The sequence below is a fragment of the Tenrec ecaudatus genome, chromosome 11 (genome assembly GCF_050624435.1).
Source record: "Tenrec ecaudatus isolate mTenEca1 chromosome 11, mTenEca1.hap1, whole genome shotgun sequence".
In the NCBI taxonomy this organism is placed as follows: Eukaryota; Metazoa; Chordata; class Mammalia; order Afrosoricida; family Tenrecidae; genus Tenrec; species Tenrec ecaudatus.
In genome coordinates this window covers 151,642,487-151,660,810 of record NC_134540.1, presented here as the reverse complement: position 1 = coordinate 151,660,810, position 18,324 = coordinate 151,642,487, and the positions used below count along the sequence as shown (strand labels likewise).

At 42.4% G+C, this 18,324-nt stretch overlaps 1 protein-coding gene across 1 annotated transcript in view; it reads left to right on the top strand.

Moving 5' to 3' along the window:
• Positions 1-17,100, top strand: part of ABCC4 (ATP binding cassette subfamily C member 4 (PEL blood group)) — a 257,587-nt gene extending 240,487 nt beyond the window's left edge. Inside the window, exons 30-31 of the mRNA XM_075563536.1 lie at positions 6,707-6,841; positions 16,648-17,100. Coding sequence (XP_075419651.1) covers positions 6,707-6,841; positions 16,648-16,755 — 243 coding nt within the window. The 3' untranslated portion in view covers positions 16,756-17,100. The remainder of the gene's footprint in view (positions 1-6,706; positions 6,842-16,647) is intronic.
• The last annotated feature ends 1,224 nt before the right edge of the window (positions 17,101-18,324 follow it).

Here is an 18,324-nt window from a genome sequence, read left to right as displayed (position 1 = left end):
ACAATTCCAAAGCCACTTAGGACTGGTTAGCTTCCTCAAGTGTACTTTGTGCCTTCCTGATAGCCATCAACTTGAGGCACATGGTCTCCTCCCTTATCACCACTTTCAATACCAGCCAGACACTTTCCACCCTTGCTCTCTCATCTACCCGTACTCTGTTTTTAAACACATCCCATGGTCTTAGCAAACTGCACCCTTGAACAGCCACCTAACCATACCTGAACTTTGTTTTTTTTTTGTCTTAGACTTTCAATTAGTATGTAATGGTGACCTCTAACTTGTTATGTACATCAGCAAATAAGACAAATGACATGGAAGTGCCTGTAAGGGGCCAGGAGGCTCTCCAGCCCTCTTGACTACTATTGGTCCCCTTTGTCTGGATTCACTGCTACGCTTAGCACCCACCTCTGCTTGCACAAGCCTCTCTGTTCTTCAAGGGCCAGTCCTGTGGACTCCCCTGGCGCAGAAGCTCTTCCTCAGCCCCTCGGACTAGAAACGGTATCTTCTGGCACCAGATTTCTGACTTTTGTTCTTGTATTATCGTCCTGTGTAGTTCCTTCTTCCAGAAAGGCTTTCTAAAGGCGAGCTTCCGGTGCTCACCCACCTTTGTCTATTTCATGGCTGCTCGCAGAATGCTGGACATGCAGTCAGTTTTGGGGAAAAGTCTGCAGAATAAATTCAGGAGTGAAAGTCTGCTTACATTTTACTTCTCTGTGTTTTAGCCAAGTGTCACTTGCTGTGAATTTGTTTCTCTGCTCTACCCAAACCAGCACATTATGGTACCTTGGGAGTGGGGTACTAGAGATGGAGAGGGGATGTTTGTTTGACCTCTGCCTTGTGGTAGTGTTCCTTCTCTGGCTAGTCAGAAGCCAGATATATCCTTGAGGTTTACTGAGTTATTTTCTAGAAAGAATATGGGAAGTTAAAGCTTTGATTATTTTGTTTGGTTGTAGTCTTTGGTTATTCCTGTATGCAAAGGTAAAAATGAATGTTGTTACTGTGTATTTTGAGCTCCGGGGTAGAAATCGCCATTTGAATTTCTCAGAAACCGTGCTACATAAGGAAAATGGCTGACAGAAAGCATGGGTCTGTTTTGATGCCTTCAGAGACATAAGCCCATATTTTTGTATCAATAGAATAGTTTAGATACAGATTTAGATAAGCTAAATAAGGATTGAACTTGACTGTTTCAAGAATTGAGTTTAGTATCTATTTCTCTGTTCTTTATATTGATTTCTTACACGCTCGTTATTGTAGATATAAGGGTGTATAGAAATGATTTTGAGAAGTATAAAAATAAAGAGGTAAGCGCACTTGCCTGAAGCCATTAATTTGATCTTTAGATGTATTTAAGGCATGTCTGGAAAGAAGTCTCTGGGACAATAAGCCCCACCCAGTACTTTGGAGTATTCAGGTTATTTGCATTCCAAGAGACTTGCCTGGGGACAAGATTGGAGGTTTTAAAAAAGGAACTTTTGGGGTTTGAACATTAAAGAGAGCCTGTGGGCAGGCTGAGATGCCTCTTAGGGGACCACTTGTTGAGTGGAAGTGGAAGAAATGCAGCAATAAAGAGACCGGTTGAGTCTGGCCACTGACACCTGTGGACTTGGTTCACAGGAACTAGAGGAGAAAAGGGGAGCGGGTTGACTGGTCTGAAGTTCATGACCTAGCACAAGGGGGCTAGGGTTGAAAATTTGTGATGGGGCCATGGCTAAAGGCAAGGTGACCAATGGGCATCCTGGGGAGGCTGAGTGAGGCAGTCCACATTGAGTTGACCAGAAACTGACCAGATGAAGAGATTTTTGAGCCTGTGAACTGGTGCATATTGCTGTTAACTTTATGAATGTCCGATCCTGGTTTGACTTTTCTCATGGATATGGATTTCACAAGGTTCCAACTGGAATGAAGATTCTTCACGTCAAAGAATATGATTGTTTCCTGAGCACTGGGTTGATGTAAGTCGGCAGTATAGAAATTGGATACCCAAACTGGGGGAATAGAGGCATGAAGTGGTTGGCTTACATACTTTCATAGGTGGGAGAATAAATATACATAGGGATATAGGATTAAGGTGTAGGTGTTGTTAGGCATAGGAGGTTTTTTGTTTTGCTCATGGATAGAATGATCTGTTTAAATAAGTGTGGCACATATTGAAATGTATGCCTTTTTTGTTTTATCCTGTTAGGTACAGATGTGATTTTATTTTTTTAAATCATTTTATTGGGGGCTCCTATAATTCTTATCACAATCCATACATCCATCCATTGTGTCAAGAACCTATGTACATTTGCCATCATCATTCTCAAAACATTTGCCTTCTACTTGAGCCCTTAATATCTGCTGCTCATTTCCCTCCTCCTTCCCCACTCCCTCCTACCTCAGGAACCATTCTAGATGTGATTTTATTATTGTTTAAAAATTATATATGGCTAAAGAGTTAGTGAAATTGTTAAATTGACAAGGGGTGGTCTGTGGTAGTTACAAAGGGTGGTCTGTGGTAATCAATTTAAGTATTAAGAGTGTAGGGGTGGAGTCTAGGCTGTCAATCTGGAGATGGCCAATGAGACTTCTGTGTGGGCATGGCCTTCTGAGAATTCTGGGAAATCTAGTACTTCCTCCTTGGAGGCAGAAGACTCTCTCTCTCTCTCTCTCTCTCTCTCTCTCTCTCTCTCTCTCTCTTATATACATATGTGTGTTTAAGAATTTGTTTCACTAGTCTAACCAGACTAACATATATGCTAAAACCCCCAAAGTTTTCTCCTTTTGCCTGTGAGAATATTGCCAGGGACATGCTGGGTATGATTTAAAAAAAAAAAGCGGTAATAAAAAGTAGAGTAGGGAACTGTTTTTATCGACGGGCATATTTTTTAATCTATACTAGTTAATAAAAGTTGTTACCTAAGTGAAAAGTATCTTAGGAATCAAATGTTTAAAGTGTTCATATCCCTTATATAGTTAATAAACTATAAATAAATTGATCTGTATTTTTGAAAACTCCGAGAAAAGAATTATAGGCTGAGATATTAGTTTAAATTCCAACTCCCCAACCAACTATTGCCCAGTCAATTCCAATGCAAAACAACCCTATAGAGCAGAGTACTACAACTAACTGCTCATAGAGTTTCCAAGGTTATGGTCTGTACCATCCCTCAAGCCCCATTGTTCTCCTGCAGAGTGACTGTTGGGTTCAAACTGCCTGGCTCTTAATAGCTCAGCCCCCTACCCACTGCTACCAGGGCACCTGCCCCACTGCCTCTTTGGATTTGGCAGCCTTGGCCAAGTTGCTTATTTGTTCCTTGGTTTTCATTCTTAATTGTGAGCTTCTTGACATATTATATCTTGTTTATCTTTCAATGTACCATTGCCTATCATGGTGTGTTGATAATAGGCAATCATTTAATACTGAGTGGATGGAAGGATGGCCAGAAAGGATAAAAAGAAAAGATTGGATGGGTGGATGGATGGATGGATGGATAGACGGACATTATCTTCCTTGCTGGTGTATTCCACTTTGAGAACTTACAGTCACAGTGAATGTTCAGTGCATTCCAATTTTTATTTTCCTCTCAGATTCAAAATGTAGCTTATTTAGTTATGGAGTGATTGCATTGGTCTTATTTTAGGCTTGTTCTTCATTAAATTGTTATTTATATACCAGGAAATCTACCTCTTCATCCTAGAAATACATCCAGTTGGGAATATAATAATTTAGTTCATTTTAAGATCCTGCATTTTGTTTTAGTATATGTCAATGGAATATTAACGAAGCAAAACATATTCCAGAAATATGTTTTACACATTTGAAAGTGTACGGGGAAAATGTGCCATTGTACTACATTAGGATCCCAGATCACCTCTTGAGAGTCAGTGAAGTGTGAGTTCTCTGACTACACAGACTTTATGTAAACGTCAATAGAAAGGAAAGACTAGCAATCTTTTGTTTTTGCCCAACTATCCTACCTTATTTGTTCAAAATTTGAGTTAATAAGACGACGTCCTATTTCCCCACATATTTCCAGTAAATGCCTATGTGCTGCGGAGATGAGCAGGTCTCAGTATAAGAAAGGATCAGGATGTGTGATAAATCTATCTCCGTGTATCAAAAGCATTATAAGACGGGTTTGCAATGCTGTCCCCAGCATAGACAACTTTAAAAAATACAGTGGACCGTCGTGAAATTGCTAATTCTGATGAGGCTCAACAAATCTTAACCGAAATGCTCTTTCTATCGTTTATATAATCCTATTTCTGTGTTGAGAGCCGCTGGGTGTGCTCTGGTGAGGTAGTGACTGGTGGACAATTCAGAACCACCAGCAGCTCCTTGTGAGAAAGACCGGACTTTCTGCTCCCTTCCACAGTTTCAGAAACCCACAGGGGATCTCTGAGTCAGTTCAATTTCATGACAGGGGAGATTTGCTTTGGTTTGGCGCCGTGGGCTGTGCACTGAACTGCTAACCACAAGGTCAGCAGTTCAAAACCACCAGTCCCTTCAAGGGAGAAAGATGGGGCTTTCTACAGTCTCTTTCTATTTACAGTCTCCAAAAGGGACCGGGGCAGCGTTAGTCTTCTGGAGCAGTGGTTCTCAACCTGTGTGTCACAACCCCTTTGGAGGCCAAACGACCCTTTCACAGGGGTCGCCTGATTGATAACAGTAGCAACATGACAGTTACGAAGTAGCAAGGAACATAATTTTATGGTCAGGGGTCACCACAACATGAGGAACTGTGTTACAGGGTCACGGCATGAGGAAGGTTGAGAATCGCGGTTCTAGAGGCTTGGAATCCATTCGCTGGCAGTGAGTTAGCCTTTTCCACCAGGCCATTTGTGAGATCGACTGACCTCAGCGGCACTTTGACATTTTCAGACCGCCTGGGGGGAAATAAGAAGCCTTATTAACTCGAATTCTGAACAATGGAGACTCTTCCACTCTCAGGTGGAGCTCTGTAAAGTGCATCTGAAGCTTGGCAGTCAGAAGGGCCTCTCGCTTTGCCAGGTACGGGGACTCACTGATTTACTTAGCCTCTCACCTGAGAGAGCCCGCACTTTTAACTGAATTATTTTCTTGTTCTTCGTTCTCCTCAGGAGGTGTGGGCCCCTCCTGCAAGGCTATGCTTTAGTAAAATGACCCATTCAGGGTGTCTCAGTTGACCCGCCAAATTATAGGATCTTTTAATGAGTATGTGAATGTGACAGATTCAGTTAGTCTTGAACTCTTCTGATCAAGCTTGCCCTGCAGAGTAATTCACAGTAGTCAACACAAGACTCACAGGAAAATGACCTGGATGGGACTTAATAAATGTTTCTGATTAAATGCCAGGAGGCAGAATTAGCTGCAAGTACATGGGGAGGGGAGCGGTGAGAATAAAAACAACCTGTGTCCCACTTTGAATTTCAGCATTTTCTCTTCAGATACCTTTCCCCTAGATATGGCATCAATGGAGAACTAGGTACCACTTAACAATCGAAATGTTTTCCCAGGTACATCATTTGGGGCAATTGTTTTAGACTTTTCCCTCCGAAAGCATTAACCCAAACCAGCAATGAGTGGAAACGCAAAATTACGAGTCCCTCTCCCTTTCCGTTCCCAGCTCATGTGTCAATGAGCACCGAAACGCTAAAAGGCAGGAAGCTCACGAACGGGGAAGAAGTAAGGGAAGACGATTGGGAAAACAGACTCTCAAGCGCCCGACAATTCTGCCTGAACTGCCCCCGTGTGCTGCAGGGATCCTGATGACTGAAATCTGGGGCTCAGTGTCTGAAATGCTTCTTTCATCTTATCCAAAGAGAACGTGGCATTCCTAGTGGTTTTTCCAGTGCAAAGTAATCAGGCAGAAGCCACTTAGGTGAGGGCGCCAGTAGCTGGCCTTCCACTTCCAGAATAATAAACTACAACCAGAGCCAACTTCAGGGTACACCTACCTTAACCTCCCTGACAAGGGCTTGTGCCCTGCTTGCTGCTCTGATTCTTGGAGGCCTTATGTGTATGTGTCTCTGCTTCCCAGCTGGAACTAGCTGCTAAGTCAAAGGTTAATGGTTCAAATCTACCCAGACACTCTAGAAAAACCCCTTGCCATCTGCTCTCAGAATGATTACTGCCTCGAAAGCCCTGTGTGGCATTTCCACCCTCTCACTTAGGGCCACGCAGCTCACCAGTACCTAACAGCGACAGCAACAAAAAAATTCCAGAAGGGTGCCCGCCTTTTCCAAATTGTCCGCCGAGTCCATGAAACCATATTGGCAATTAATTAGCTGCCGAGTCACTGCCATCTCGTTTGAGAAAATCACTACTTTTCAATAAATTGAGCTCTGATTTTCTTAAACCAGAATACTCCCCACTCAGAATATATGTGGATAAATAGCCCTCCGGACATGGAGTATAAGAGTTAAAAGCTCTAGCTAATGATAACAACTCAACATGCCATTGGCAGAACATGTAATGTTCCGAGACTTCGGAGTGCCCATAATAATAGCCTAGAATTTTCATTTTCTCTTTTTCTTATAGCTTTATAATAATAAAAGGCTAGGCCAGGCCTTTGTTTGCTCAATACAACAGGGTAAGCAAGCCATTTAAACACCATCCAGGCCTACCACCCAACTAGATGCTCCGCATTCTCCCTCTACGGTCCCTTTCCGAAATATTGTCTGAGTTATAATATGTTTCTGCACAACATTGTGTTTTAATGGGTTGCTTTCTGCTGATGAACAGGTTTTGGATTCAGGAAGACTGAAAGAATACGATGAGCCATATGTTTTGCTGCAAAATAAAGAGAGCCTCTTTTACAAGATGGTGCAACAACTGGGCAAGACAGAAGCTGCTGCCCTCACCGAAACAGCAAAACAGGTGAGTTGTAATTAGCGTTTGTCTCGGCAGTTCGCCCCTCACAATTTGGCACCATGGGTCCAGTAACAAGCACCGTGTATCCTTTTCAATTATAAGCCTCCAGAGACAAAGCACCATGACTGGGTTTTAACAACACGTCCCAGTTTGAAATCAAGTCTGCCGAGAGTCAGCAGAAACAGGTGATGTAGGATGTGCGTGTGCACTGCTGTGTGCATGCGCAGGTGCCTGGGAGACATTTTACATACATGTCTGGGCACTGTGGGTTTAGATTTTGAAGACCCATCAGATTTCCATATAATTGATGCTTATCACAGTCTGCAGGGGTAAGTGCTGTCAGGAAAATTGGGGTAGCTTTAGAAAAGGGGGGAACGTGAAATAGTCTGTATTCTAAAAAAAAAATCTTACCAGAAAAATACGTGTAGATGGATTTTGCGTTCTTTATTTTGTTTTGTGTTGATTTGTCAAGAAAACTCATGTATGGTACTGACACTTCCCTTCAGCTTCTCGTGAATTCTTTGTTGTTTAGAATTAGGTCCACATTCGTTCCCCACCAACCCCGCCCCCTCCCCCACCCCTGATGCTCCCTGTGTCTTCTAGGAACCCTTGGCAAGATGCAGCTGTCAGCTTCTGTAAACACTCACAGTCTCCGAACCCTGATGTGGGGTCCCTGTGAGTCTGACTCAACTAGATGCCAATGAATGTGCTTTGAGTTTGGGACCTTCTAGCACTTGAAATCTCATTAAGCATTTGTAATACCTTTCTGCTATAGTCTAAACGGCGCTTGGAGGTTTACTAAGCATTTTCACAGAGATTTACCCGATGTCAAAGTATCATGTATGGTATGAAGAAGGTGCTCAATGACTACCATCCACATTAAATGTTATCTTGGCATCCCGAGTGCTGGAGTATTAGCCCATTCGACAGATGAAATAACAGAGGTTCCGCTTGTAAAATTTAGCCCATGTTGACACAGGCTTTCTGGAACAAGGTGCTAACTTTGAGATTAGCAGACAAGCACTTACTCATTTGTACCACCAGGTAGCTCTTGTTTGTCCTGAGGCAGTCCGAGCTTGTGTTTCACTTTTGATGCTGAATTGTTTCCTAGCTTTTAAAATATTGACATAGAATAAAATTGCTTGTGTATTATCTTAAATAACTATTTAAGATAACAGAATAAGGAAACATGTTCTAGGATCTAATAGCCCTTCCCTGAAACTCTGTGTGTCGTGCATAAATTCATTTATATATATATTACTATATGTATATTTATATGAATGAAAGGTTTAAGGGGCCCTGGTGGCATATTGGACTACTAACTGCAAGGTTTGTTGTTCCAATCCACCAGCTGCTCTGTGGGAGAAAGATGAGGCTGGCTGTTTCTATAAAGATGTATCATCTTAGAAATCCTAAGGAGTAATTCTACCTTGTCCTATAGGGTTGCTGTGTGCCAAAACGGACGCTATGGCAGTAGGGTGAAAGGTTTGTCTAAAATAGAACCTTGATTCCTGTCTGTCACATATCAGAGGCTGCTTCTTTGAATTGTGCTTTATCCTCAAAACTGCTAATTAAGTGTCTGCCTTTGCATAATATTAGGGTAGTAACTAACACAAAGTCATGTAATCAATGACAACTTGAACCAAAGTGTTGAGAGAAGTAGTGAGATTTGGTTTACATGTTGAGCAGTTATTTTTATTCCTCCTACTCCTACTAAGTGATTCTGCTACTTGGTATGTCCTATGTATCTTGCTATGGTTTAGGTACTTTTACTGTTAATGCCCAGTTAGAGGCTGAGACTACAATAACCAAACAAGACTCTCTGCCATCGAGTTGATGCCAGTTCATAGTAACCCTTTAAGACAGGGTAATACTGCCCCTTTGAGCTTTTGAGATTAACTCTTTACGAGTAGCCAGCCCTGTCTTTCTCCTTTGGGGTGGCTGGGGGTTTCATATTGCAGACCTTGCACATGGCAGCCCAATGCATAACCACTATGCCAACGGGTGTGAACTGCGAGAAGGAAATTGCCCAGATTCACATACCAAGCCCGTTTCTGCCTGGTTGATTCTGACTCGTGGCAGCTGTGTGTGCAGAGTAGCCCGGTGCTCCGCGGGGTTGTCTCGGCTGAAGGCTTCCTGGGTAGGAGCCTGAGCGGTGTGGTCAGTATGTGTTGGACTGTGAGCTGCAGGTTGAAAAGCACTAGGCGCTCCTCGGGAGAAAGACGGGGCTCCCTCCTCCTGTAACAGTTACAGCCTCGGGAACTCCCGGTTCTGGTGAAACCAAATGGGGTAGTCATCCAGCACAAACCATTTAGACCACCCAGGGACCTCAAGGGAATATAAACAACCACCACTACCGCTCCCAAAAGAAGCCCGTTGCCAGGGACTTTGAATACTTGACAAAATCAGGGTTCAAAGTTAGGTTTGGGGGTGACAGACCTGTACTGGGAACTTTTATAAGTCCCGGGACTGTATAACTGGGGAAAGAAGATACACTGAGATTACATGAGTGTATCTTGTTGTTTTTATTATTGGGTCCGTTGAGTTGGTTCTGATTCAAGGCGACCCTATGTACAACAGAACAAACACCATCCGATCCTTGCCATCCTCACAATTGCGGTCATGTTTGAGACCATTGTAGACACTGTGTCAGCCCATCTCAATCCTCTTTATGGCCACCGCTCTTCTCTACCTCCCCTGTGTCGCTTTCCAGGCACTGATCTGTCCTGGAATTCCGTGTGTGTGTGTGTGTGTGTGTGTGTGTGTGTGTGTGTGTGTGTGTGTGTGTTGACATGCTTTTTTAAAAGTGTGGTATTTACAGAAGGCGTTAGTCTCTACGGTGTCTCCTAATCGGAGCCCCTGTGAGGAGACCAGTCTGATGCTGCTGCACTGTATGTGGTGTCCAAGCTGGGCCCAGTTCACACAGTGGCAAGATGGCGCTCTTGCATTTCTCGCTCTTGCCCAATGAATGCACTGTATAGTCTGAAACGTAGTGGCAGAACAGCCGGAACTTCACTAGCCCCTTTGCCTTTGTCCTCAGGGAGTTTTTCATCAAAGAGATATGGACCCTCTACTTGTCAAAGCTTCCTTTCGAAAAATGTGTCGTTGTATAACGAAGGCACTGAGTTCTAATAAACACATATAGAATCTCGAGCAAGAAAGGATAATGTAATTCAACCGCCCTTATTTAACAGATGCGGGAACTAGACCCTAAGAAGTAAGACGACCCAGAGTCGCACTAGCTTTGGGCAGAGGTCAAATGAGGAAGCTTCTGTTTCAGTAAGCATTCTAATGCAAGTGTAACGTAGACACAGAGAAGTAGGTAGCTCACAGAATGAGAAATCTTCTAATGCCCAGTTCAGTAATCGGACACCTAGCGTTATTAGGCCATCAAGTCTCCGTTCTGACCCATAGTGACCGTTTGCACACTGGAATGAAACACTACTTGGCCCTGCACCATCCCCACAGTGGTTCCTGTGCTTCAGCCCATTGTTAACAACTTTGTGTCATTGCATCTCCTTGAGGGCCGTCCTCTTTCCCACTGCCTTTCTCCTTTACCAGCCATGTTTACCTAATTTGACACTCGCATGGTAATTTATAGTCATGCCGTTCTGTGTACTGTCCTGGTCATCGCTGACGTAGTTCTTTCTACATGCAAGGTTGGGCTAAGATCACTCACACTAGAGAGTGATTTTCTGCGTGAGGTGCGTGTTCTGTCCTGATTCCCGATAGTCTCCTTATTTCATTGTAATATCTGAGGTGGGCCCAAGTTCACACCGTGGCAGGATGTCTCCCTCAGATTTCTCAATCTTGCCTAATTCACTGGCACAGCTCCCCTTTAGGGAAAGACATAAGGAAATCCACATCTTGATCCCCATCCAAGTCGAATATCTTCTTGACATTGTTTTCACATACACTCCGTCCTCTTAAGAGAACGAGCTGTCAGCTTGTCAGCTTTTTAAATGTATAATCATCAGCTATCAATGCATCATTCAGAACTTCAACACCATGGGAATTAGACTAAATCAACAAGCTTTTCACTTCAGCAGATTAGAGTGCATTCATTTGAAATGAAAACTCAACATCTATAGAAGGTACTTCCAATTCATGCTCTCTGGACCACGTAGTTGCTTTTCTGCAAATGTTGGTGCAGGCACGCTGGGTCACTTGCGAAGGTATACTCCTTGAAATAGTGAAGAAAAGAATTGTTAGGTCCATAACGCCGAAGGGTGAATGCCTATCATTCTCTTGAGAAAACACACCCAATTGGGAATTTTTTAAGTACCTTTGTAACCTGTGTGAAACTCTAATTCATTAAAACATATTTCTCATTACAAGGGTTTCTTCAACAGATGATGCATGTTAATGCTACAAAATAATTTTTAAAAATCTGTAAAAATATTTACACTCTCACTCCTGTCTGCTATCCTCCCCAGGGGTAAAGCCCCTGACACCATTTTCTTTGATTTTACAGATACATTCTGAGCATGAACAAGAACCATGTGCATATATGGCTTTTGTGGTTTTTAAGCATAAATAATACTTCGTCCTATTTTTTCCCACTTAATCTCTATCAGAAATTATATTGATCCATATAGTTCTCTCTAATGGCCACGTGGTATTTGCTTTCTCTATCTTGTTCCTTTTATTTTTCCTTCTAAAGAACCAGCTCTAGGATTTATTTATTCATTTATATTTTGTTTTGCAATGTATGTCTACTTTCCTATTTATTAATTCAGCCTTCTTCTTGGGCTTTGTTGTTTTTGTTTGTGACTAGAACTATTGGAGGCTGTGCGTTTCCCCCTGGAAACTGCTCTAGCTGTGCCCCAGAGGGTCTCACACGAACCACTTTCCACAGGGAGCTTATTTGCTGTTGTTGTTTATTCTGCAGTTTCAGTTTCCTTTCCTCTTTGACCCCGAAGTTATTTAAGAGAAAGATTTTTGTAAACTTCTTGGCTATAGGTTTTTGGTGTTTGGGGTTCTTTTTTAATGTTGTTTCCTTTCTCATTAAATGTTTATGTTCATTCCCTTGTGATCATTATTTTGAACCAGTCAGAATTTATTAATGCTGCTTTTCTGTGTCTAATATATAGGCAATTTTTTTAACATTCTTTTGGCATTTGAAATAAATGAAATGGCTGTTTAATAGATTTTAATTAGATCTATTTTATTACATGTGTGAATCTTCTCTATTTTTGTTCTGGCTTGTATAGTTCCTGTCAGGTTTGCTTGTGTCAATTTGATGTTATAGTTTTCAATGCATAAGTAGTCAGGACTTGAGTTTTCATCACGCAACATATTCTTTACTATTTTAAAGTGTCTTTTATTCATGTGATGGTTTGGGTATCACTTTAAGCTTGCTTAAAACTAAGATTTTTCCACCTGCTTTCACTTTCATTTCATTTACCTGCTATGGCTGGGATTGTTTCTTACATTCAGACCGCAGGCTGTGTCTTTTGTATGTGACATGTAGGTAAACTTTGGGCTGTGATTTCGTTTTAATGTTCTGTGTTTAATCAGTGAGCTTAGTTCATGTACGTTTATTGGCATGACGATAGATGTTTGATCAGTGTCTTGCGGTTAGCTTTTACGTGTGTCTGTTACGTATGGTTTTCCTTTTCACTCCATTGTCTAGGATCTTTTTGTTTGTTTAATTTTTGCGTGGGTTCCTTTCATTTCCATTAAGCATTTTATGTTACATCACTAATTTCCATAATGGGGCCGAGTGCAGTCACCACCCATCTGTCAGTGGAAGCGTACGTGTTGCTTTGCTGAGCTAGTTTCAGCTGAGCTTCCAGACAAACACAGACCAGGAAACCGTCTACTTCCAAAGAGATGCCAATGAAATCCACCCCATGAGGTTGAACTGTCTGATTCTCAGCTGACAGTGAGGATGCTGTGGGGTTGGGCACTGTTTTGTCCCATGGTGACTGGAGTTTAGGTCCAACTTGACAGCAGCTCACAGCAACAGACTCCATACAATGCACAGTACTCTGTTTGATATTTACTGCCCTTCCATAATGAACAGTGACAATATAAGTAGACTGCATTTTCTCCGATTCCTTTCTACCACGTATAACTTTCTTTCTTTTGCCGTTTTCCTTTCTATCTCTTAAAATGTACAAGATTCTGTTATTTGACTTAACCATTTCAGACAGTTTCTTTGTTCCTCCTGTAGTTGGCTTTGGCTTGTCCTCTAGAATGGTGTGTTGCAAGCCGCTCAGTTTGCTCACTCATGACCAACGTGTTGTAGGAAACCAAATTAGATGGAATGCAAAGGACATATTAATGTTTCAAGTTTTGTGAGAAAAGGTTCATATTTTGTGAAACTTTTCCGATGTCGATTAGATAATAAACATAGACTATGTCTCGGTGCACAATGAAATGTGTTCATTATATGTACATTTAAAAGTTTGTCGTGGAAAGTACATTGCTAGAGTGTGGCCTGTCATGCATCTGAAATATTTGCCTGCTGCTGCCTCTGTGATTTGAACTTGCTAGTTAATAAAACTCTCTGGTATACTTTGTTTTTAAGTATGTTTTCGACTTTGCTGCCACATTGTTTCTGTGTAGTGTCTAAGGTCAAGCTAGTGGTAACTTCATGGAAACTAAATGCCCAAAGAATCCTGTCTTTATCTTGGCGATGATTAGCTTTTTCCATAACATCAAATATATACTCTACTGGTATTTAGATTCAAATCTTTTATTTTTGGAATTTTACTTGGATTCTATTTTGGAGGATTTTTCAATATGATTATGTTGTTCTGGACATGAATGGTTATTATGCATAAATCTCGTTATCTTTTGCTTATATTTTAAATTGGTTTTTCTTTATTCTTTTAAAAGTCTTTATGAATTTCTGTTTTGCTCGCTTTTCTTTATTTTCTCTCCCACGTCTCATACTATTGCCCCAGTGGTACCTCGTATGTTTGCTGGTACCTTCAGTAGATTCATCTCCTTGCTGCTTTCATTTTTCTCTTCTAATTAACTTCTGAGCTTGTTCACCTCCTGTTACATTGCCATGTTTTCCTGACTTCCCTCTTTTATCTGTTTTGAGCTTATCGATTTGTTGCGGTTTTCAGCGAATGTTTTGAATTGTATTTTCGTCTGCTCACTGTTCCCTTTAATCACTTGAGGTGGTGGAGGTGTGTCTGTTTCAGAGCTTACCTTATAACTACTACTCATATTGGCTACAGTGACTTTTTCCTGGGCAGTTTGTTTGCAGGATAGCTGTGAATAGGGCAGTTTTCCAGGCTAGAGGGAATTCTTCCTGTTTAAGTCGGGGGGGGGGGGGGGTAGAAGAGAGGTTGAAAAGAACAAAAAAGAAATTTTGAAAATTTCGTCTTGGCTACCTCCAGAACCGGCCCTGTGAAAAAGGGTCTTGGTCTCTTTTCTGATTCCATAGTGAACAGCACAGTGCCAGATGAGCGAAGGATGCCAGCTCATGGATCTGAGAGCATGTGAGTGGAGAACAGTTAGCATCTATAGTCTAGTTTGTTGTTTTTTTAATTTGACTGAAAAGTCGCACATGGGAAGGAGCTGACTTGAGAGGGTTGTCCCCCATTAGTGGAGGTTCAGGGTGATGCAAATGGCTACACCTTGGCGAAAAGATGGACCGCTTTGGAACGGGCTCGGCCTGGAGGTGGACTTTCAGAAAATCAACGTGTGCAAGCCTGTGGAGCACAGTTCTGTTCTGACGCACCTGGGCTCACCTGGGGCAGGAACCAAAGTCACAACAGCTGGTTGGTGGGGGTGGGCCTGGGGGTGAATCAAGCCGTAGAGATTTTGTTTAATAGTTTTATTGGCACTTCATCCATAAATCATACAACTCAGTCGTTCAGCCATATCAAGAGGAGTTGTGCAATCTTACTACAATCAGTGTTAGAACATGTTATCTACCTCCACACTCATGGTTAGTCATGTAATTTTTTTCAATTTTCACAAAAATGTATACAACAAAACATCCACCAATTCAGCATCTTCTCTGTGTGTATAATTCAGTACCGTTGATTATACTCTTCATGTTGTACCACCCTCTCCAAATTGTTCCACCACCATTCACATGAGCTCAATGCCCGCTAATTAATACTCTTCCTCCTTCAGCGGCCACCTTACCCATGGTAAACACAGGTCGAGTTTGACTTCTTTTTTCTGTCCAGTCGTTATCTTGATATAATATTCGCCTATCTTACACGTCCATGATTAAACCACTTCTGCCTATGCCTCATCGCAGTCAGCGCTTTCTTCTCTCCCACATTCACTGGTCGCTCCCCAGTTCCCTACCTGCCCTTTCCCATCAACCATTGCGCCAGTGAGTGTCTCAATGCGCCCACTCCTCTGAGCTTCCTTAATCAGGGAGTAGAGATTCATGTGTCTTTCGCTTTATCCTTTTAGTTCAAGACCTTGTCTTTTTGGAGTATAGAAATATGTGACTGCCCAAGATGAGCTGGCTTTGAAAGCCCGGGGTAGCAGGGCCAGGGGGGATGGGGTTGTTTGAGATGCTTTGAAATTACCAGAGAAGTCTTATTTCTGTACACTCGCACGGGAATGGGACAGCCTCAGATGCCTCAAGTGCCAGCGGAGCCCAAGCTTCGGGGGAGAAGTGTTCTTTCTCCCTGAGTGACATTTTAACAAAACGTAATACGTCCTTCTAATGAGGCAAGCAAACAGAGTGAAAGCCACCCATAATATTTAGGTGGGTGTCTCTGCACATTTCCCGTTTGCATGTGAAGTTGGCAATGACTCTCTTGGCACCACTCACGGGTGGATTCGGAGCCAGGTGTTGATCAAACAGACCCAGAACCAAATGATGATGAGACCCAGCTCATGACACACGTCAGCCTCAGAGAGATGGTGCGTCTGCTCCTTTAAAGATTCCGACAAAAACTTTTTACATTCTTCTTTGGAGAAAGAAGCGCGAAGAAATTCCATTTGAAGGCCTCTCGCCCCCAAACACGTTTTGAGATAAGAGCTCACAAATCTTGACATTATTTCATTTTGTTGTGCGCATCTGTCAAGGAACTGAGATACGATACAGCTTCTCAAAGCACGATTGTGGGACAGAGAAACTGACAGCATTTCATTTCCTTTATGTTCCGATGATACATTTATCAGAAAGCCTGTATCTCTCTCCGTTCAGCTAAAAATTGGTAGAATTCAGGAACTCAAAGGCCGGGCAAAGAACTGTTCTATTATTTGGTATCATCTTACATTTTTAGAGAAGTTGCCTGGGGCGTCATTGTTAAAGCTTTTGCCTCACTGTTCATTATGATAGCCCACTATCCCCAGATCACATTTCTGTAGGACCTATAACTGCTTTGCCGCAAAAATTAAATGCCGGGATATTTCATACGTACATGCCGGCATTTCAATGCTTGTCAATCATGGTTTATAAAATATAGGGATTACAACCTGATATTAACATCCAAATCCATTGTGCTCATTTTGTGTGTGAAAATGAGAAACCCTTGCTCCGGCGCCGGATTCCCCAGCCTCTTTGCCGCCCTGTTTTTAATTTATCTCCAGGTTTTGAAGCCGTAAAATGAGTCTCGCTTATCAATTTAATGTGGTGATAAAAAAAAAACTATCTGTGAATCAGAATGATCAGAGCTAAGGTGAAGAAGCTACAGGTTGATGGGCATTCCGCCCCATCCAGCTGAACGTTTCCATGGGCCTCAGGTTCGGTACTGTGTCTCAGCTCATGATAGGATTTGCTTCCCTTGAAGATCGGACATAGAGATGCATCACCTAATGGGGGAGCCTTTTTTTTTTTAATCCTGCTCTCACTCTGTTTTATTTATTTTTTGAAACAGGTCTACTTCCGAAAGAACTACCCAGATATTACTCACAATGGCCCTGTGGTGGTGAACACTTCCAATGGACAGTCCTCAGCCTTCGCCATTTTTGAGACAGCACTGTGATGCCACCAACGTGTCCTAATGGCGTTCTCCAATCCTGTTTGCACTGTGTATCTCATTGCTGCTGTTGTTATAAACTCTTGAGGCAGATAGCTATGCATCCAAGGCATTAGCTTGTTTAGATTGTCTCCCAACTTCCCCCAGTGCTTTCAAACTCTTGCAGAATGATTTCTGTTGTTATTTACATGTTACCTATTATATTCCTTTTTTCATTTTTTTAAAAACCCAAATCACAGGTGCAGGCCACCAAGCAAAGCTGCTTTGTGCCTTAAGACTCCAGAGCCCCAGCTTGTTTGGTGGGGAGAGGTCAGACAAAACCGCCCTAGAGTTTTCTTCTTTACAACCTCGCCCTTTCCAGATACATCGGGGATTCTGTTTACTTGAAGACTGTGTGAAGCTGCCATGTTGCCTCCCTACTTTCCTTAACACGACCTGAAGGCCTTTCTTTTCTCGAGGCCTTTTGTTAAATCAGGTTTTTAGCGGCTCAGACAACTCATCACAATCCATACATACATCAGTTGTGTAAAGCGCATTTGTACATTCATTGCCCTCATCATTCCTGAGGACTTTTATAAACATTGTATGGCTGAAGCAGATAGAACAAGAGCAAAAAGCCATACACGTGCGTTCCTGTGAGCTCAGAGGAGAGTGCCTATTCCCCTAGAAAAGGGAATGGTCAACAACAGGGAAGGACAGTGTTTTTATTTCATGTTCTAACAGAAAATGAAGAGAATGCTTTCTCAATACAGGATCACTTATAGATAGATGATCTAGTCATCTATCATGAGCCCCGAACGTCTTTTAGATGGGCGTGACTCTGCCATGGGAGCCGTGTGGCAGTTTTATACTCAGAGTGGTGGGGTTGGGGGACAGGTAGAGATCAAATGCAGTACAACCTGTAGTTCCTGAGAAATGTGGTGTCTTGCCTACTTGGATTTCTGGCTCACCGCGGAGTAGCCCTGTGGACTGTAGGCTTTCTGGTGTGGTCATTGTAGGAATTTCTCCTAAGTTTCATTCAAAGGCTCACCTGATGTGGTCAGATAGCTGGAAGTCATTATGACCCTGGGGTGTAATAACACAGCTCACTCTCAGGATTGGTCCGGAGAGGTCACCTCTGGGAGCCTGCCCCACCTAGTTTGCTTCTGATTACTGATAACCCTTTCACTGGGTCCTTCTGATGCGTGAGTGGCTCAGAGCGAGACTCCCTAGGGGGCCTGCTCAATGTTGTTTGAACTATGGGTTCTTTTTGTTTTGGTGGTGGTGGTGGTGGCTATGGTGTCTTGAGATCAAGTTTATAAAGGCTGTATTGTCAGAGTTTCCAGTGGCCGATCATGACAAATCAGAATAAGGTGTAACTGCCCTCAGATTGCAGATTAACTTAGATAAACACAAGTTCACGGATGTCCATAGGCCTATATGGCTTTCGCGTGGCAGGTTTTTGGACTGTTAAAAGAAAGATGTTTTATAGAATCAAGTCTCTTAAAAGCACACAGCAAGCTACCAAAATTCATTGAACGTAGTAGGGATTGACTCTTTTTCTATTTAGAATCATTACTGTTTTGTTCAATAAGC